The sequence below is a fragment of the Diadema antillarum genome, unplaced genomic scaffold, assembly GCF_040938485.1.
Source record: "Diadema antillarum isolate AM-2024a unplaced genomic scaffold, OU_Dant_1.0 seq00000152_RagTag, whole genome shotgun sequence".
NCBI lineage: Eukaryota > Metazoa > Echinodermata > Echinoidea > Diadematoida > Diadematidae > Diadema > Diadema antillarum.
Window position 1 is genome coordinate 16,740 of NW_027271225.1, and position 22,721 is coordinate 39,460.

The following is a 22,721-nucleotide window of genomic DNA, read 5'->3' on the forward strand; positions in this document are numbered from 1 at the left end:
AGCAAGATTTTACAGACTATATCTAAATTTACATGAATATTTGTACTTTTCCTTAATCATTATTAACAGATTTGTTAATCCACTTTAAATAGACGCAATCCAATAAGCAGGCATCACATGATAAATGGATACTAAAATCCTATCCCATAGACATGACACATCACTTTTTATCAAAGGTACTTTTATACCCAGACTAGTCAAAGGCTACTTCTCTTTTTCTCAAATTCACTACACAAACTTCTCTTCCAAGATACATAAGGTTACGCTGATTGACCTTTAACCCAACATGCGATGGATAGTTCATTACTTCCCAAGAAGAAGGGGGAAGATCATACAGGATATACCATGCCCAAATGTCTCTGCTAATGTCTTATCCCATCATAGATGTTCTACGTTATGTTACAGCGTATTTGCTGCGGCCATCAGACTGCAATATTATGCTTGCTTGCCGATTGCAATCTTCTGTAATGACGTTTTTCATGAGCAGCGATAGTACTGATTTTAGTAATTACCAAAGTCTAATTCTTGGGACAAGACCTTGAATTGGTTCAAAATTATGCGACCGCTATCCCCATCACAAGAGAAAGAAAAATACAAATCCACACTCAACAATGCAAAGTTTCTCAATAATTTGTAGAACATAGATACGAAAACAGTGCAATTTAGAAGAGCCAGATGTTAAGTAGGTCTTTTTTTAAACACAAAATACAAAGTAAAAGACAATGTAAATGACTAATCAACACCCTATAAGACATTATCTATTTTAAACATTTATCACAATTTACCGCAAATGGCTGCATAATGTTAACATAACATTAGTGACACAAATTAATAGTATACTATTCATAATTTCAGTCAAGGAGAAACAATTAAAGGTCTTATCACATCAGTATATTGGTCTGTAGACTGGTACAAGTCTCATACAGAAACAATTTAACAGCTGATCAATCAACTCCTCAATATTTCAAGGTTTTCTAACAAAAACAAACAACAGAAACTAATTAACACAAGAATGAACTTTGGGTCAATACAGGCAGGTTGGCAAGACACTTCACTGCATATTTGCCCATACCTGAAGTCAAACGTGGAAGATTACATAAAATGTAATCATATTTTATAATGCTTGGCTGTGCTTTTACTTTACTCAAGAAGTCTCTCTTGTATATGGAAAGGTTTCTGCTGGCTTCTTGTACCACATTAAATCTACTTATTTATTTTTTTGAACTGTCTAATTGTCTTAAAACACAATGGATAATTTTGATATTTGAGACTTGAGCATTACCAGGCTCAGTTCATTGAAAGTAAGCATATCCAGGAGCTCAGTGGGTTTCTCTAACGGAAAAAAAAAAGAAGGAATTCTTCCCCTAAACACTACAAAGATATTCAAAGACAATTCAAGCCAATGTAGGTCTGCTTTTTCTTTTGAAAGAAATAATCAAGTTAAAAAAGCTTATGAGCAAATTGGCAGTCAAACTGGGTGCATTATTTACAAGCACAAAATCAGAATGGATTTGATTGAATCAAACTGCAACAGAACTGCAGGACATGGCCACTACATTCTTCATACTTCAAAACAGTAACAACACTGGGACGTTTGTTCCATGTTCTTCAACCATATTCTAACTATAGTTTTCTTTTTGCCTATGGTATTCAAATCATTTCATATAGTAAAAAGAAATCTTACCTTTTTACCTATGTCTAAACATCACCACAGTAATATAGCCCACAGTTATTACATATTTAATTTTTGACATGTATGATTTTCTTTTTCCAAAAGGGCATGTCTTACAATGCTCATGTACACTACTTTTACTACCATGCAGATATTATGAAATATTTTTCAAACCAATTTCTGCCTGTAAAAGAAATTGATCATTCCAGTTTATTCAATATTGAAAAATAGTAAGAACTTTAAGTTAGTTATCATATAAAGCCATTCCATACGGCAAAGAAAGTGAATTAGGCAGTGTGATTTCACCAATAGTCTTTCCTGTACATAAACATGCATACAAATAAACCTATCCTCTAGTAACATAATCACTTGGTAGGCAATTGATTAGTCTAAAAAAATTCAATCTAATTACTGTTAAATTACCACTTTGCCTATTTCAGTTCTATTACATATACCAATAAAAATCAGTAGGCTGAAATTCCTGCTTGACAACTCTGCTTGTCTCACTACACTGATTCTGTTTTGTGGTAGTTATTATGGCATGCATACAAAACCCTAGAATGCACTACGTACTTGATTGACTATTAAAGTAATAGACGCTAATGATACAAAATAAATGCGAACAGCAAATGAAAATTTCCATTCCTCACACCAGACAGGGTCACTTTGCATGTGTATCAAGAATACACAAATCATCGTAAATAAAGAACAGAAGTTCATAAAAATCTACAAAAGTTCAATTGAAGCCTTAATTATTGCAAACTTAAAACACTTTGCCGCTTTGAACACAGATCAAAAAAACAAAACACAAACCAAACTAAGACCCAATACTTGTTGTGATTCGCGCCTTTTGTAATGACGGAGAACAGAATGCAAAATCTACTTGTGAGAGAGAGAGGACACACAGGGGCAAAGATTTGTTTAACACTGATTCATCTAATCTGGCTCAGAGTACGGTTTGAACGATCATCAGATCCAAAGATTTTGAACCACAACCGTTATTAACTACAAAGCTGGCATGTCTGTGTCATGGACAGTTCTTACAAAGAAAACACAAGTAAAAATCCCAACAGAAGAAAGAGTAAAACCAGCAAGAAGTCCTAACGGCTATAACGGATCGAGAGACGTCTTTGCTGGTATAGAACGGATGATACAGGGGTGCTACTACACTCTATGCATTGGTATTGTTGAGGAGGGTCAGGGGGGCGTAGCCTTCAGTCTATGCATCCGTAGCATCCTCCTCCACATCACCATTAACCTCCTCACCCTCCTTCTGTATCACGATACGAGTGACCTTGAAGTCTGGATTCTGACTCTGCTCCTCGGCCAGGGTTTCGGCCAAGATCTGACCAGATGGACAGGAGAGAAAAACAAAGAAAGAAAGAGAGAAACAGAGAGAGAGTAAGAAACTGATTTGTATGGAAGGTCATATGTGATGAATCAAACTCAAGTACACTGTACTTTGGTTTTGAGGCTGAATTTTAGTTTTGTCTTTTCATTGCTCAATCATTACTGAATGTCTCATACACTTTGCATTTGCTCTTTTGGAATTCATAATGTACAAATGTGGGGGGATATGTTTTACTTTTTTTTCTTTTAAGGTAACTTTGGTTTTCTTCCCTAATTACATATAAAGGTGGAAACATAATACAACATTTTGAATATAAAGCCTCCAAGAAATTAAAACAGCAGGTACATGTAACTAAATCATTCATATATGTACAGGATTTGTAAACTCCTACTGAGTATAAACAGCAAACAGTAGAGCATCACTGACCAAAATGAACCATGAAATGGTACATAAATAAGTGTTGATCTTACCAAGAAGTTTTCAGCTTTTCAAGATGTACACCTTTCCCCACTCTCCTTCCACAAGATTCATATAATACATACAGCACATCCATTGCTTTCAACTATGATATCTTTCATTTAAAAAGGATGCACACACACACACACATAACATGCCTCAAATTTGTCAAGCAGTGACATGCTTTTGTGATTCTCTGACATATCTACAAACATACAATCAAGATGCACTCTGAAAAATGCCTTACTATTTCCAAATCATCCCATTTGTGTGTGGGTTTTTTTATATCTTTTTTTTTCTTCTCACTTTCCGTACTTTCAGGAGTGTGCTGGTAGATGTGGTAAGATTATATTAAATCGGATGATAATAAGATTATAACAATCATTAAATTTGTACTGATTTGTATTTCTGTCTTCCCTTGTAATAAAATTTGTTGAAGACAAACCAAACTAAAACTTCATGGATGCTGATGAATGAAGGAAAGAAGACCTGTAGGCACACATTGTCAAACTGAATGAGTATAAAGTGTTTGTGACTGTCAGAATTCCTTGAAGAAATCTTATTCAAACCATCTCTTTCCCTATCATTTCAATTTCAAGACTTATTCAAGGGGGGGGGGGGTGAAAATGCATGTCGTTTCAAACTTTTGGCAGATGTTCATTACATACAAAATGATTTTGAATACTATACATTGTATGTCTGCCATGTATTTGATGTCAAAGTATAACATGAAAAAGTTGGATGAGATGACTTTTATTCCTGCTGCTCGTGAAAATGTCTGACTCATGAGCACACACCATGACCATTTCTGACAAGGCAGAAACAATTGCCAATGTCGTATATACACGACATGTACAAAGATCTTGGTACAGTATGTATGTACCCTTGATTTCTTAAAACATAGCAGTTTGACACATGAAACGTGTTTAATCAGGAGCCATCATATATGGTATTTTTTCCACGCTTGAGGGATGCTACAAAATGTATCACATGAAACAAATATATCACACACATTAATATTCATCTTTGGCATTTCTACCCTGGTTATGAGGGTGTAGGCTGATACCCCAGCACAAACCAAAGTTGTGTCCAAGTTGACTCCAAATTGACACAGGACATATTATCACATTTTGGCCACTGCCATAACAGACATAAAGACCCTCATCTCTTCCTTTTCTTTGTGTTTTCCAAAAACATTTTGGGAATTCGTTCCTCCTGTTGATAGTACCTGTGGCATGACATGGTCTTTGTTTTTTATTTTTCATTTTTTATCTAGTATACTGCATTGCAAATCAGGATAAGTGATGAATTCTTGGAAAGGATATCAAACACAAACCCAAGCAAAGCAGCACAATCCAGCAGAGCAGTATAGAACCACACTGTTTTTGATGCACTGTGTATTAACTGCAATGCAATGCAGCTTTAAAGTCAAGGTGGCATTTGAAATAAACACAGCACACTTTGCGACATGCTCCTCTCTTTGAAGTGATCGTTGGTCTGTTGTTGCTGAAATACCCTGTTCTCTTCTGATTCAAGCTAAAATTCACTCTACATAATATCAATCATCACTGAGATCACCATGACTTCTCCCTATACGTGTGTGGAATCTCACATACATTAACAACACAAAATGCTTCGGGCTACTACTGCTCTGACAAACAAGCACAGCTTTATACACAGGTTTGGGTAGCATGGGTATCAGTTGGGCTACTCCAATGAGTAGAATGGGCTTTTTCATGACAGCTTTGGGCTTCTTTTTTTTTTCCTCCAAGCCAGACAAAGCAGCTCTCTATGACATACAAGCAGGATCATGACAGGGATGAACTGATGAGGGCGCTGTCTACAACACGACACAAAATGCAGGGAAGGGTGAAGCCAACACATCAAGTCACAAGGTGTGATAACAGTCATGCAGCTGGACGGTCACTTGAAAGGTGCATATGAACAGGAATTCAACCCCCCCCCCCCCCCCCAACCTCCAAGGAAATTTCACTCAAAAGCAATTCTTGTCAAGTTTTTAACAGAGATATTTCAAACCAACATGACTCTACCATCCATGTGTCCTGGGATGTACAAGTTCTTTTTAGTTGTATTTTGTAATACAATAGACTTGATGCCATTTGTAGCATGAATAAATATCAGCTTCTGCTCACACTGGGTTACATGTCCATGTCCATGTCGACATTACACCTTAACAGGCTGTTTCTATCACTCTGATAAAGCTATGATCTCTACATTTTTTTTTTTCACACATATTGTCAGTCACTGTCACCAGAACTAATTTATTACCAGCCAGACTGGATTTTATGGAATTATCATTGACCATACATTCACATCTTCTCTACTATTTGTTTGTTTTGCATTTATTTTGAACCTGTGACATGGACCTCTACGTATTTGTACAAAGCACTGGTATACATTCTAGAACCTTTACACAGACTGTGATGCTTATCTAAAGTAAACTGGTTGATTTTCTTCCTATATTGAGTTAGCATTTGCTCAAGCACAGTTAATATTCTATTTACTAAAATCTGATATATCAAACAGAAGTGGTGTAAGCTGTGTATCACCTGACAAAGCTGTGAAATATCGGACTCCAGAAGAAAAAGTGTTAATAAATATGAAACATAACTAGTCATAAACAGGCAAATAAACATATCAAATAGGAGTTATTTTCTGTTCATCTCTAGTACAAGTATATCACATCATGTTAAAGAGCTCTTACATTGGCATAGCTACTGTGCAGTTACTGTGAACTTCTTGTTAATTTTCATTCCTAGGCTGATGTTTTATATCTGCACCGTTTTCTGATGCCTGCTTTAAAGGTCTCCAACCCATCCACGCCTACTGATAACATCACTATCACTGGGCTGACGGTGCAGTTTAGATATCTAATACCTTGGCTTACCATTGGGAATCTCAGAGAAAATTGTGATTTTCATCTATATTTCATCATCGACATTCTTTTTAGCGAGGCAATGTTTGTTGCATTTGAAATTCTACCCACAAGAAAAAACGTAATTCATGAATGAAGGCGATAAAAGACAAAAACAAAAGCTCAGTGATGATGTCAGAAATTTCAGCCAATGATGAAGACTAAGATGATCATTTGAATGTCAAACCATCATTTCACAAGGTGTCTTCATTAGCACAGCAAACTAGCTTCCCTGGTCAAAGAACTGTGGCAATGTTCTAAAAAAACTCAGCATCCAATGACGTTCACATTACTTTTTTGTGGACATTATTCACAATTTTGCACAAATTTTGCCTCTTTATCTCAAAGTAATGAACACTTTTATGCCTGAAAAACACAAACACACCACACAAGGAAAGTAATGTGACACAAATGATATAATTTTGACCTTAGAGCTCTTTGAGGATGAACCGTAAGGATGTGATGGTAATACACTGACTTTAAACAGGCTAAGAATTCCTTTTATTAAATAATACCTCTGATGCCATTTTGAATTCCCCCATATTTGCTGCTAGGTCTCTCCAAAACCAATTTTCTCATTCTTTCACAGATTTTTGAAGTTTCCATTAGTATTTGTGGCTGGTCAGTATATCAATAATTCTGACCAGGTCAAGTGCTTGAAAAGTGAGTAGAACTAACTATCTTAGAGTGACATGGTGCATTCAGTGTATCATGCTGTTGTATCAAGATTTCTTCATATTTTTTAATTGAGATTTCTGCAGGCCGTTAGGAATCGAACTGTAAATGATGCATATTCATGACCTCTTGGAACTTTCAAATAAATCAGGTGTTTTTTTTCCACATGATAGAATATGACATATCAAAGGCTAAAAGCAACTAAAATAAATGAAGTCAAGGCCTTAAGTGTTGTCAACTGACAACTGCTTCATACCGTGGTCAATGAATTTGCAACATTTACAGATTCCCCATGTCATACCATGCCAAGAAAAACCGACTAAAAACACATCAGAACACGATCCAAGCCGGCCGCTCGCCATTGGGGCGGCAAAACAGTTAGAGGAGAATCTACCTGTCCTGTTTGAAAATGTTTGCCTATGCTACATCTCCCCTGTCACACAGACCTTTAGATTGGAGTGCCTGGATCCTGTGATAAAACATGTTAAACAAAGCAATCTTAGCAGGGTTGAAATGTAGAAAAGATGGGAAAAATATGATTAATATATAAATTCAGAAAATAAAGTCAACCAGACAGTTAAGCATGTCTGATTATTTTCAATCAAAGCACTGAAGCACTGTCTTCAAAATTTTACCAATCTATTTAACAGTGCTGCTGTAATAAACAATAATAATGATAATAAAAAATAATAATTAAAAAAAAAGTTTAAAAAGGAGAAAACTGAACATCTGAACCACTGTTGAGCAATGAGCCCTCTAACAGTCATATTCCCTCTCAGAAATATTACACATACATATTTACACCACATGATGGCAATCAAGTAGCATATGTACAATGTATCAAACTTTGCAGGTGACATGCATAATGTGCATGGCAATGTGTTTTTGAACACTTTCTCATAGCAACTACTGTGAATGTAAATATGTAAATCATTGTGTCGATATTAATGATTCCGGGTTTTTTTTTCCAAGTCTTTCTATGACCATAAGTTAGATAATACACACACTTTCACTTTCTAAATAGGTGTTCTATTTTGTTTTCAGGCTTGAAAGTGTGAAATTGCTGCTTGGCATACATGTGTGCAAAGATCCAGTGTTTATGAAATGATAACCATGTCTGTATGCAGGTATGCATGGGATATAGAATGCCTGAAATGTGAAAATGGGCTTACTGTTGGACTGTCATGAATCAAGCAAGCCTTGTCTTACATTAGACTGAAGAGGTAACTCCTCCCTTTGCAATTGGTTCCAATACAGTAGGACTTCTCTGAACTATCAGTGCTTAAATTATAAAACCACACATTTTTAAACTCTTTTTAAATAGATAATTAACTCATTTTTAAACATCTTTTTAACAGATGATTCCCAGCTCATTAATTGTTTGTATGTTTGTTTGTTTGTTTGTTTATTTGTTTGTTTTTGGATGACTTGACACTGCTGATATCTTTCTCTCTTCACAGGAAATGCCAGAAATGCACTAAATTCACCATTCTGGACATATTTTCTTGCACTGAAACAATCTTATATTATTAAATGCATCAATGAACAGCAGCTCTGCACGGCTGGAAATCTCATGTCAATTTTTTCCCCCAATGTCGCTAGGTTTATGTCTTGGATAATGGGCCTAGCACAGTTTGGCATCAACCATTTATTGAAGAAAAACTGTCTACATTTTATGCAAGAAGAGCATTTCTATGTTGCAGTTTCCACATTTTCTTTGAACTGACAACACTGAAACTACAGTATTGTAGCAGAAGACTGCAAACACAAGAAAGCTAAAATATGAATAAAAGTTTATGGGAATGTCTTCTGTTTGACTATCTTTCTCTCCTTCTTTGTGACATTCTTAGATGTCCGCAAATGCATCTGAACTCTTTTGGTTCAGAACTGTCCAATCCTCATTTTAAATGGGTGATGTACCTTTCATGATCTTTAAAGAGTATCAATCAAATCATGTAAATTGTGCACCTCCTGTGGTTTGAAATTTAGCCTCTTATGTAGGCCCTATATCCATAGCTCTCATATGCATGTATTAGCTCACATGTCCAGAGGCCCTTATATCTATAGGCCTATGCTCATACAGGTTGTTTGCACATGCTCTTATGTCTAAATGCTGCTATATCCAGAGGTCTCTTCTTTACAGGCTCAGATATCCAAAGCCTCTTAAATCTACAAGTTTATATCTATAGGCATTTTAATCTATGGACTCTTATTTTCATAGCTCTCAATTCTGTGGACTCTTATTACCACAGGCTCTTACAATGTACAACCTGTATATCTATAAGCTCCTATATCCATAGGTTCTTGTACACACAGGATCTTATACTAGTTTCCATATGCTTATACACTATTTCTTGTACACAGTACATCTATGGCCCGAATTCACGAAGGTGGTACAAATAAAACCATGGTTTAAACCATGGAGCGCCAAGTGTCGCACGTAATATTTTGTTATGAAATTGGTCATTTCGTCGACAAAATGACCGTTTCGTTAACGAAATTATCATTTCGTGGACGGAATGTTGATTTAGTTGCAAAATGTTGTCATTTCATTGCAAAATAATAATTTCATCGACGCAATGACTGTTTTCGTACCGAAATATTCCATGCGACACTTGGTGCTCCATGGTTTTTGTCCATGGTTTAAACCATGGTTTCATTTGTACCACCTTCGTGAATTCGGGCCTATGTGTCTATTACTGGCAAGCATGACAGCAATGCAGGGTGGAGTGGATTGTAATGAAGCATTGGTTGCTATGTGTATGTCACATTGGTCACATGGTAGATACATGCAAACAACATTAAACTTTTTAAAGACATGGGATGAAATTCTCAATGCCCTGGTTTCTCTTTGAAAAAAAACCAACAAAACTTTTAAGGTTGAAATGGTGCTTGGTTTTAAGAAAAGCAAGCAGCAAAGTTTGACTCAAATAGCACCCTATTTTGACAATGGGAAATAGGATTACATCCTGAATTTCTTCACTTGCTTTGGGTGCCTTTCACATCCTCTGAATTTCTGAATCCCACAACTGTCAACTGGATATGCCATTTGTAGATTGATGCAATGAAACGAATGTTTCCAATTAAATTGGTCATATGCAGTGAATTGTTCATTTCTGTTTCAGAATCCTCCCTCCCTAAAATGATTCTTTGCAGATGAGGTCTACAACTTTGAAACAAATTAAAGATTTTAATTCTCTAAAGACAGCAAATCAACTGCATGATGAGAGATAAAATGCATATAGAATGTGAAATGTGCATTGGATGTAGAAAAAGGTAACTGATGTTGCTTATTCATATTCAGAAGTACTCCATTGAGTTAGCATAAGATATTGAACTTGTAGGAGTCAGTTTAAAGGAAATGGTTCATTTCTATGAGCCTCTTTTCCCTTTATTTCAAATAAAATACAACCACTAGCAGTTAAAATTTAGATCAAACCATGATCATGAGCAGAATCACAAAATTTCAGCCATGATCACTAGACTATTAAAAGAATGGACACCATCTCGCAATGGTCGCACCATTCTGCAATACCAGGAATTTGAGGAACCTTTACACTAGTCACTACTACTCTCATATGTTGTACAAGCGACAAATGTGCATGTTCTTGTCATATACACCAGATGTCACGGCGGGATGATGTTTTGTAGTGATAGGGAGACAGTGATGGGGGACTGATACCTTTAAGAGGTGAGGAGGGTAAGGTATGGTTCACTTACAGCTTGTATGGTCTGATCTCGGGAGCTCTCACCACCCTGAAGAAGTACAAAGTAGACACACATATTTTTTACACAACCCACCAGCCCCACAATCTTATCATCAGTATTCCGTTCTCCATTACTAGCTTCCTCCGAGTTATATCACACAGCCCAAATTTACTCTTTGACAAATGAAACATTTGAAGAGAAAGAATCATACGCTGGCTTTTGTGGGGGCATGCACTGTGGAGGGAATTTTTCCCCTCTTTTCTTCTTCTTTTTTTTTCAAACCAAACAGAGATATCTCCTTCAAAAATACATTGTAAGAATGAAATCTTTGCAATTTGGTCAACAGTGAATTTCCAAAACTTTTCACCATTACCAAACTACACTGTAACTAGCACAGGCGCATATGACAACGAAGTTGTCCATGTTTGCTAGCGATGAATGGCAATTTTGTCCACAATGGTACGGTCAACATATTCTTATAAATAATGCAAATGGGAAAAATGAAAGAGAGAAAAGAGTGATGATGTCATGAAAATAGAGACGACACAGGTCAAGGGTTTGGGCATGCCTGACTGACTGCAAACCTAAAGAGGAGTGAAGAGACATTTATACAATGTATGATGGATGGCTTCACACTGTTAGTAAACGGCTGGAAACAAGACAACACTTTCCACATTATGATTCACGTCTTGGCATCCTGGGAATTTTGTAAGAACGTAGGTTTGCACTAAGTTGATGTGATTTGGGCATTTTGAGCACATTTGCTTTATAGCTGAGTCTGAGATGGCAACAATAACAAGGCATCTATACAAAAATCAATAATTAAAAAAAGTTACCACATGTGGCACTTGACTACAATGACATCACAAGTGGTTTTCACGAGATTATCCTGCATCTTGATAAAAACCAATGAAACATCCAAGACATTATCCTTTACAGATCTTGTTCTTTTTCTAAACAAATCTTAATCTCACAACAACCTTTGCCTGTTCAGGCTTGTCTTTTGCTTTCTCTTTGCGACAAGATTCATATGATTATGATAGCAAGCACTAGACTGCCATGAGTTATCCGTACAATTTAGATCTATACTTGCCTAAAGATCATTTGTTATATCAGTCCCTTCTTAGTTCTAGCAAACTATGATAACTCACAAGAGGGACACACCAGGACGTCATGCCCAACAGCTGTGGCAAAGCATATTTTGTCAACTTGGGCTACACTCATGCTATTTGCCTTCTAAGCCATTCATTCACTTTTTTTTATTTTTTCAAAGCCAATGATAGCCATTCTCTGCCACAATACACAGCCAAAAACACAAATCTTTTCTTTGCTTGCAATTACAACATTTACTTTGACAGAAAGGCAATGCCAAGCAGCTAATAACATTTGTTCAAAAGCTAATCAAAACTGAAGCTAGCAGTAACACACCATGAACCCTAAGGAATTTGATGCTTGCCTGATTCGTTTCAAGTTATATTTGACCCTGGTACAATTTTTCTGTAGAGCCCCTTCATAGTATGCCACTATGGCATTGTACAAATCTCAACAGGGACCTACCTAATATGTACAAATTTTTACACATACCTGGTAGGTATCTATACACACTTCAGCTTACACGGGTATAAAAACACTGCTTTAGTGAGAAATGGGTAAAATTTACAGGAGTCTGTCAAAACATGGGGACCACATGAACCTTTTGAACCTCCTTGAGATGATTCTTGTCAAATCAATATTTCAAAATCACCTCTAAATATCAAAATATGTAAAATGTCCTTGTGCAATTTATGCAATTCTTCGTTTTTATTGAGTACCAAAAGGCTCTACAAAATGGACAGATGAGAGATAAATGCTCTGAAGATTGAACAATTATTACTGAAAAATGAAGAATTAAAGGATAGATAATGCAGGACTTCCACCAACAACAAAAAGGCTCTGAGAACTGAAGCTCACTCTAGCCTTCACATACCAAAGCAAGCCATTGCTGCCACTGTAATAACCAACTTTCAAGAGAAGTTTGGTGTACGATATTGTAATATGAATTGGCTAACTACTTTCTGAATCTGGAGATCTTTAAACTTGACTCACTTTGAGGATTTGGGGGATCACTTGTACCATTTCAACGACTTTTTACACCTGCTCCTAAGAATGATTCTTGTCAAGCTTGCAACAGTCATTTTTTTTTTTTAAGTGAATGTAAACTACAGAAAGTTTGCAGATGACAGACAATAGAGGGCAGCAAACACTTGATGAAAGGTAAAAGGGGACAATCACAAAGTCTTGAGCCCTTGGCAGAGGCCAGCTTAAAATGATACAGAACAATATTTCATATGTCTGCAGCCACAAATCATACTTCAAACTAAAAAGCACTATGGAAAATCACTCTCCTCACTTAAGAAAGATAACAGCTAAAGTCTACAGAGACTACAAGTTTGGTGACGAATCAAACGTTCACAATCTGGCAAATGTACAGCGCACTGGACATACAACTAGAACCACATTAGAGATGTAAAATCAAGACTGGTAATCCACTACACATCAAATTACTCTCATACCTTGTCATGGTCTAAGTCACCATCAGCCTGGATCACAATCTTCTTCTCAACTCTGGTCTCCGTCAATTCACCCTTCACAGTCTGTAGCAGTGGACATCGAGTAAAGAATCAACTTTAGAATGAGATGTGCTTTGGTTACTTCAAGCTTCTGTATTAAACATGAACCTTTCAAGACTTAGTGTACAAGACTTACAAGACTTAGTGTACTGTGAAGGGATGACACATGCTAATTGTAATTATGTTATGCACGGGAAAATATTTCATAAAAATGGCGGCGGTATTATTTGCGGTCAATGTGATCAAGCCAATAATGGATGCATAAGTTAATAGTGATTTTAATATGTTAAAAGTTTGTTTCAATCTGCTCTGCTGATATGGAGTGGTACTGAACGGAGAATTGTTCGTGTTTACCAGGGGTGATGTTTCTGTCATGCATGAAAGTGCAAATGAATAGCCAGATATTCCGTAAGTTTCCTTTTGTTTTTGAATATGGGGCGGTGTTTTTGAACGGTTTCAAAGGACAGTTGGGTTTTCAGCACTAATGCCTCTTGTGAAAGTTCACACAGGTTAGTCTATTATACGTATCTACATGTGTGTGCATGTGTGGGTATGGACAAGGATGTGTTTCTATGTTTATAAAACACACGCACGCATAATGTACATGTATGTGACATTATTGTAGTTTGTTTGAAGTATTTTCAGGATTCACATGGCCTGATATGCATGTAGACAGGCATGAGTATGTAGGTAAAAAACATATATCTGCTGGATGCAGAGGTGTATTTGAAAACTGTGTACATGTACATTCTACATTTGTAATTGTAATTGTGTCACGCAGAGGTGCCGTCATTCCCCTGCGTCTCGGTTTGTGCATGACACCGGTTATACAAGTGTACTGTGAAGGGATGATACATGCTAATTGCAATTGTGTCACGCAGAGGTTGGTATTTCTTTTATGGGTGGATATCACTTGGGGTCAGTGTAATCAAGACAATATGGATGCTAAAGTTAATAGTGATTCTAATATTATGTTAAAGGGATAGTACAGTGTTGGTGGAGTTGAAAATTGGGCTTTTGGCTTTTTGTGAGATACCAGGAAGACTCTTGGGACATAGTACAGAGCGTACCATTTTAGGAGGAATTCGGGGTTTGTTCGGTGGGGATCGGGTTTGGAATGGCTGGGGCATCCAAAAGCAGAGTGAAACACAGCAATCGTAATAAAATGTGGGTCCCACACTTTATTGGAATCGCTCTGTTTTGGATGTCTCGGGCGTTTCGGGGCCGGTTTTCTTCGGATAGACGTTGAATTTCTCATGGAATTACATGCTTTTTCATATTTCATAGGAGGTTTCTCATTATCTCACCAAAAAATGTTGGAAACCTGAAATTGGGTCTCAACCAGAACTGTATAATCCCTTTAAGAGTTAGTTTCAGTTTGCTTTGCTGATATGCAGTGACATTGAACAGAGAATTGTTCGTGTTTACCAAGGGTGATGTTTTTTGACATGCATGAACGTGCAAATGAATAGGCAGATATTCCACATGTTTTCCTTTTGAATATGGGGCTATGTTTTTGCATGGCGGAAAGGGATAGGTTGGTTTTCAACACCTGTGAATGCTCACACAGGTTGGTTTATTCATGACTGGGTTGCAAAAGTGTATATCATACATGTATGTGCATGTGTGTGTATGGATATGGATGTGTTATTATACATTATATGTCTATACATACATGTATGCATAATATATACATGTTTATGACATTATATGGTAGTTTTGTTTGAAGTATTTTCAGGGTTCCCTCGACCCGAGATACATGACAGACACGAATACGTTGGTACGAGGCATACGCGGGCTACAGGGGTGTACTAGTATTTGAAAGCAGTGTGTACATGCTAATTTTAATTGTTTCACGCAGAGGTGCCACCATTTCGTGGCATCTCGGTTTGCAAACATTTTTTCTAAGTACTCTGGGGGTAGGTGTTCCCATGGAGCTTCTTTTGGGGTTTTGGGTTTATTTTATCTTTAATTGTTGTTGAGGGGTCGCTTGAGACTCTTCGGGTAAGCAACCGAGTTTTGGTTAGCACGCCCTCTCCCGTGTGTGTTTTGCTATTTGTCTTTTGTAGTCTATTGTGTGTAATTCATTTGAAAACTACTTCCACAGGTTGTCCTTTTGCACGTTTTCTGAAGGTATATTTACCTAATGCAGGATAATGTAAAATTTATTTCGATGAATTGTCGTGGTCTAGCGAATAGCCAAAAAAGGCAAGATGTTTTGTCTTATCTGAAGTCAAAAAAGTATGATGTTTGTTGTATTCAAGACACTCATTTTATACCGAGCACTGAGGCAGAAATCCGTAAGGAATGGAAAGGTGAATGTTTTCTTTCATGTAATACCTCAAACTCAAGAGGTGTCGCCATATTATTTAAAGACACAATCCCAGTAAAAGTTAATAGAGTTATGATAGATAAAACAGGAAACTTTGTGATATTAGATTTGAAATTATATGAATATAATCTGACATTTATATCTTTATATGGTCCGAATACTGATAAACCTGATTTTTTTGTTGACCTTCAAAAGATTATATTAGAATTCGAAAACCCACATACTATCCTTTGTGGTGATTGGAACTTAGTTCAGGATACAACCCTCGATACATATAATTATGTACATGTAAATAACCCTAGGGCCAAAAAACAATTAGACACAATGAAAAATGATTTAAGTTTATGTGATCCATGGAGAATATGTAATCCGGATGAAAGATGTTATACGTGGCGGCAACAAAATCCCTTTAAACAAAGTAGATTAGACTTCTTTTTGATATCCTCCGAATTGCTCTCTTTAGTTTGTAACACTGATATTTCTTCAGGTTACCGTACTGACCATGCTAAAGTTTCTCTTAGTTTAAATCTTAATGAGTTTAAACGGGGACCAGGGTTTTGGAAATTTAATAATATTTTATTGAAAGATGAAATATATGTTCAGAAAATTAAACAAATTATAAAAGATACAATTATATTTTATGCAAAGGGAAATGTCCAGTTTGATCACAGTGACAACGTAATTGGTGAATGTCAGCTGACTGTTAATGATCAGTTATTTTTTGAAACTTTAATGATGATAATACGTGGGGAAACTATTTCTTACGCTTCTTATATTAAAAAGCAAAATATTGATAGAGAAAAGGAATTGGAGAAAAATATAGAAAATTTAGAAGAAAAATTATTACTGTGTAATGATAAAAGCGAAATATTAGATGAAATAAATAAACAGAAAGAAGAATTTGAAATATTACGCTCAAAAGAAAATGAAAGAATCGCAATGAGAAGCAGGATTAAGTGGATGGAATTAGGAGAGAAGCCCTCAAAGTATTTCTTAACCTTGGAAAAACAGAATAATGTTAATAGACAAATTCGTCAGCTCTTTTGTGAAAATGATATTATTATGAATCAGTGCGATATACAGAAAGAAGTGTTTAAGTTTTATTCCAGTTTGTATGAAGAAAAAGAAACCACAGATGTAGATTTAGACTTATTATTGTCATCTTCTGACATACCAAAACTATCACAACAAATGTCGTTATCATTAGAAGGTCCCTTAAATGAAGAAGAGGTATACTCTGTGTTAAAAAATATGAAATGTAATAAATCTCCCGGATTAGACGGTTTTACCGTGGAGTTTTATCGTGTTTTTTGGAAGGAAATAAAATCTTTTTTGTTAAATTCCTTAAATTATGCTTATTTTTCAGGACAAATGTCGGGAGCACAAAAAATGGGAGTAATCACATTAATTCCAAAAGTAAATCAACCCCGACAGTTTCTAAAGAATTGGCGTCCAATTTCTTTATTGAATGTAATATATAAACTGGCATCTGGTTGTATAGCAAACAGATTTAAGACATTTTTATCATATTTGATACATGGAAATCAAACCGGATTTTTGGAAGGTCGATACATTGGTGAAAATATTCGTTTACTGTATGATATACTTTTATATACAGAGTTACATGATATACCAGGTTTGTTACTTTTAATTGACTTCGAAAAGGCTTTTGATTCTGTGTCTCATAAGTTTCTTTTTAAAGTTTTAGATTTTTTTAACTTTGGCCAATCTATGAAAAAATGGGTTCAGTTGTTTTACAACAATGCTACTTCCAGTGTTTTAGTGAACGGTTATTTTACAGATAGATTCAAAATAGAACAGGGCTGTCGACAAGGAGATCCCTTGTCACCCTACCTTTTTCTGTTGGTCAGTGAAATTCTTGGAATTATGATTAGGCACACAAATTCTGTGGTTGGGTTGCAAATTAATGAAAAAAATTTTAAAGTATTACAATACGCAGATGATACACTTTTAACACTTAACGGATCAGATCAAGATCTAAAAGATGCTTTTGAGATTTTTGATACTTTTGCTAATATATCGAATTTAAGAATTAACCCCAGAAAGACTAAAATAATATGGATAGGAAAGAATCGGAATTGTAGAATTAAATTATTGGAAGATTGTAATTTTGATTGGATTTTTCAGGGTAGGTACTTTAGGTACCTGGGAATAGAATTTTCAGTTAAATTATATGAAATGGTTGAACAAAATTATTGTGAAAAAATGAAAGATATTACAAACACAATGACCTCCTGGTCTAAACGATCACTTACTGTTTTAGGAAGAATTACTGTAGTTAAATCATTATTGATGTCAAAATTAAATTATTTGTTGTTATCACTTCCTGAACCAAATTTTAAAACATTGACAGATATAAATCGTTGTTTTTATTCGTTTATATGGGAAAATAAACCTGATAAAATAAATAGAAATCAAATGTGCCAGCTATATTGTCATGGTGGTACTAAAATGATTGATATTTTCATGCATGCTAAATCTCTTAAAATATCCTGGATCAGAAGGTTTATTTGTGATCCGCAGACTGAAAATTATACGTTCCACATGTTCCGTTCTTTCTTGCCCCAACCAGTATCGTTTCATTTATTTATGGGGTCACTGTACTACAAAAAACTTGCCAATGTAATGTCTAATGATTTTTGGAAAGAGGTACTTCTGGCTTTTTCAGAATTTCTACAAATCAATACAAATGATAATTGGGCAAGCCAGCCTCTTTGGAATAATCCTTTGATTAAAATGAATAATAACACTGTATATTTTAAGTCTTGGTGTGAAAAAGGTGTACGTTTTATAAATGACTTGTTAGATAATGATGGAAAATTTCTTTCATATTTTGAATTTCAGAGGAAGTTTGATATACAAACTAACTTTCTTCAGCACGGTGGACTGTGTAATTCTATCCAATCATTTGCAAAAAACCGCATGTCGAAAATAGCAGACCCTTTTATTCCTCATGGTTTAAATGTAATACTGAAACATAAGAAAGGTTGTTCTGATATTTATCAAACGTTGTTAAGACACACGTCAAAACATTGTAACAGTTTTGTTAAGTGGAGTAGCATGTTGGATCTTGATGATGAAACATGGTCTTTATACTGTTTAATTCCTTTTGAATCAACTATTGATATTAATATGAGGTGGTTTCAATTTAAGATTCTCAATAGAATATTATATATGAAAGATGCTCTTTTAAAATTTGGTTTTGTAACAGATAAAAAGTGTACGTTTTGTAATGACAGTGAGGAAACCATAATGCATATATTCTGTTCATGTCCTTATTCAAATAATATATGGAATAAGTTTGAGCGATGGTTACTTTTGAAGATAGATAAACAAATTGTATTTACAAACCAACACAAGTTATTCGGATTATATGGTCTCAACAACAGTGCATTAAACTGTATGATGATTGTTATAAGAAGAGAAATTTTTTCAGCGAAATTAAAAAAGACCGTTCCGTCATTCGAACATATAATATCTGAGATAAAATGTTATTTTGAGATGGAAAAATGTATAAGTCAAATGAATAGTAGAGAAAAAACTTTTGTGAAGAAATGGGCTTTATTTATTAAGTGCTTTTGAATATTAAAATTGCATGATATTCATAGTGTTTTCAGGGTTATTTCTGCCAATAAAATAAAAAAAATGATATAAGTTATATGTTATATGTACAAGTGCAGTAGGCCACTCTTTGTCGATGTTTTGTATTTAAAAAATTATTTGTAAATGTGACTTTCTGAATATGTGTATGAATAAAACACCCTGTGGAAGGGAAAAAAAAAAAAAAAAAAAAAAAAAACATGAACCTTTCACATTATTAGTGAACACTATCCAGTGAACTGCAACTGGTTGTAATTTCACAGACAAGAGCATTTCTTTATATTCTCATACTTTCAAATCAAAGCGAAATATTTAGACTTATTTTTGTATTCTAGTTCAGCAGAGCACAAAATACATGAACATTTCCTCACAATTAAATATTTTTAACATGCAGGATACATAACTTCTCAAAAGAGTTATGGGAGTGTTTCTAGGTTCAGAAAGACCCATGCATTCCAAATAGAACCACATCAAGTTTTAATAGAAACGCAAACAAATAGCACTGAAAAGTGAATTATACACTTATTATGAAGAAACTGATAATATGCATGCCATAAAATAGCTATAAAAATATTACTAATTAAAAGTCAACCATAACTTGGGTTCATGGCACAGGATTTTTGAAAATTTCCAAACTAACACTGCAGTTTCAATGCATACTTTAGACCATCTACATTTGACAAATTAAGAAAGTGCATCAATCTACCACACTGAGGCTAAAGTTTAATGACTACTGTATACTCCGGACATTTCGCAGGGTTTTCATTTTTGTGCATTTCATGACTTGTGCTATTCGCATACTTTACAACATTAAAAAATATGTATCAACTCTGATAGCAACATTAGAGTGACATGCATGCTTACATTTCTCCATTCATTACCGGTACTGTCTTTCACAATCACTATTTTATAACCACTCGCGAAATTTTGGGGAAATCTCAATCTGCGAAAAATTAGACTTACTAAATATCAGGCGTATACAGTATTCTTTTGATAAACCCCTCCTGTGATGGAGACTTTGGATAGTGTATAAAGCTATGGGGTTTTCTGTGCCAATTAGCACTCACAGCACACAATGGATTAATACTACTTATCATTCATTGTCATTCCTAATGTCTTCACCATTATCACCACTGACTACCCCTCTGTCATACATTACCTTGGTGATATGTGTTGTTGTGGTCATTGACCTCGACTCGCTGGTCATCGTCTGGGCACTGATCAGGGTGCCTGGTTCCTCATCGTTGTCCCTGTCGGGCTCCCCTTCGTAGGTAATGGTTGTGTTCTCCGTCTTCACGTAGGGTACATCCCTCGTCAGCTTGGAGTCGTCTTCGGTGCTCTGCTGCTGCTGAACCAACATGGCCGTCTTGACGAACGGCGAGGCTTCCTCGACGTCGGGCTCGGCGGCTACCATCATCTCTTCATCCTCCTCCTCATCGTCCTTTTCACCCTGGTGGGTGTGGAAGCATACGATATCAACATGCAATACAGAGTCGACAGTAAAACTAGCTTACATGTATGTGCAATTGCAGGTGTTCTGACTACAGCTAGTTAATACCACCTTAATAGCCATGACAAAATATTGTACACCATCTTTCATGATGATTAGATATGATATGAAAAATGAAATGGTATCATTATGGTTTATACTGAAATCTCACGAGATGTGACACATTATAAAATGATAAATTTATTATCAGAATTTAACCCTTATCCAACAGGGAGGAATATTCAGTGATGAAATATACATTTATTCATCCAAGCAAGGAACTTCTATAGTGAAGCAAGGATAGAAAAGGGATGACATATCATCTCGAGAGATAACTTATCTTAAAAAATATCTTTTTAATCCTCAATGTGTTTTCTTTGCCAGTTGGCACAAATGTTTGGAAAGTAATTGTCAATAAATAGAGATTACTTAATCCCCCTAATCCCAATTATCTCATCAATGCCTTCCTATTGGACTGAGAGACATAGCTACACCTGAGTGGGCTTGCCTATTTATCCCTAGGTCAAGTTATGGGGGGATTACTGAATGCTTAAAGGCATAATTTAACATTTGCAGATGAAACAAAAATCCAGCATTAGTGTTTTAAAATAGTTCTAAAATGTGAATTAGGGATAGAAACAACTACTGTAAAAACTTGAATCCATATGTTAAGTATATTGAAATACACAAAATGTTTCCAGACTAAACCATCTACAGTTATGGTTTAATGAGAAAATACTGATACATATATCTCCTTATATTTTAGGCTTTATTGAGAAAAATTTATATGGTAGGGTGTTGTATGATACAACAGACTTACACATATGCATCAAATGCGATATCTTGAACATTTTTTCTTAAATCACTGCTCCCAAAGGTAAGGACCTTTAAGAAAATGCCTGACAAGTTATGTTAACTGCCTGGGCCCATGAAGGATCCCTCCCCCCCCCCCCAAAAAAAAAAAAAGAAATCTCACATTCTAAGTAGTCAAACACTGTAAAAGCAACAATGTTGTACTTTAATGATTATTGTCACCATAATACATTCTAATAGCTACATGTTGTACTTGATGTTTCTATGAAAAAAAGAAGTGATTCTAAAGTGATGTTCAAAATATGGGTGGAGACACTATTCACAAGTAGCTGCCAAATAGACAGTGCGAGGACATAGAATGTTTGATTGTGAAAATTAGTTCTTTACAATGTGAGATGAAAATGACATAGAATGAATCTGCAACCCTGAACGGGAAGAGATGATCTTAAACATATCTCCTATATACACTCCTGTGTCTTTGTAAAGATCTGAAGTTTTTCCATTCAAACATTTTGAACCAGATGCTAAACTGTCCACACCACCCCACCCCCCCCCAAAAAAAAAAAACCAAAACAAAACAAAAAAACTAGCTACACCTCTTTCTGACTTCTTTCATATTTCCGATTCATACTGCAGAAAACATAAACATAAATGAAATGACATCAACAAAAGTAACAATGCTATATCAAAAAAAAATCTATACCACTGCAGATATCAAGTTCATGTACCACTGTCACCATTTGGTAACACTGAATCAGAGTAAGTGCCTAGTATAGCAGTATAGATTCCAATCTAAATTGTTCATTTGAAACTGCAGCGACACAACCTAAAAATCCTGCAGTGAATACCACAGATAGAGTTCTATCACCAAACAAGCAATGAAGCGAAAGTTAAATGAAGTCATTAGTTTCCTGGATACAAGATAGGAAAGGTGCTCTAGGTATCACAGATACAAGGAGACACAAATGACAGGGTTGGAATTTCTGACATTGCTGAAATATCACAGAAAATCAAACTTCATCTGACAGTGTCAAATTCTGCTTGCAAGGACAAATTTTCA

At 35.5% G+C, this 22,721-nt stretch overlaps 1 protein-coding gene across 9 annotated transcripts in view; it reads right to left on the reverse strand.

Moving 5' to 3' along the window:
- LOC139727805 (protein 4.1-like) overlaps positions 1-22,721 on the reverse strand; it is a 154,677-nt gene continuing 131,956 nt past the window's right edge. For 3 of the 9 annotated variants that reach the window (XM_071638779.1, XM_071638777.1, XM_071638778.1), the window contains 4 exons: positions 20,519-20,809; positions 13,350-13,430; positions 10,810-10,845; positions 1-3,017 (listed from right to left, as the gene is read on the reverse strand). In XM_071638779.1, the coding sequence (XP_071494880.1) occupies positions 2,892-3,017; positions 10,810-10,845; positions 13,350-13,430; positions 20,519-20,809 (534 nt within the window). In that variant the 3' untranslated portion in view covers positions 1-2,891. Of the gene's footprint in view, positions 3,018-7,001; positions 7,559-10,809; positions 10,846-13,349; positions 13,431-20,518; positions 20,810-22,721 lie in introns of those variants that run through there. The other 6 variants (XM_071638780.1, XM_071638782.1, XM_071638784.1 and 3 more) reach the window with 3 other exon arrangements.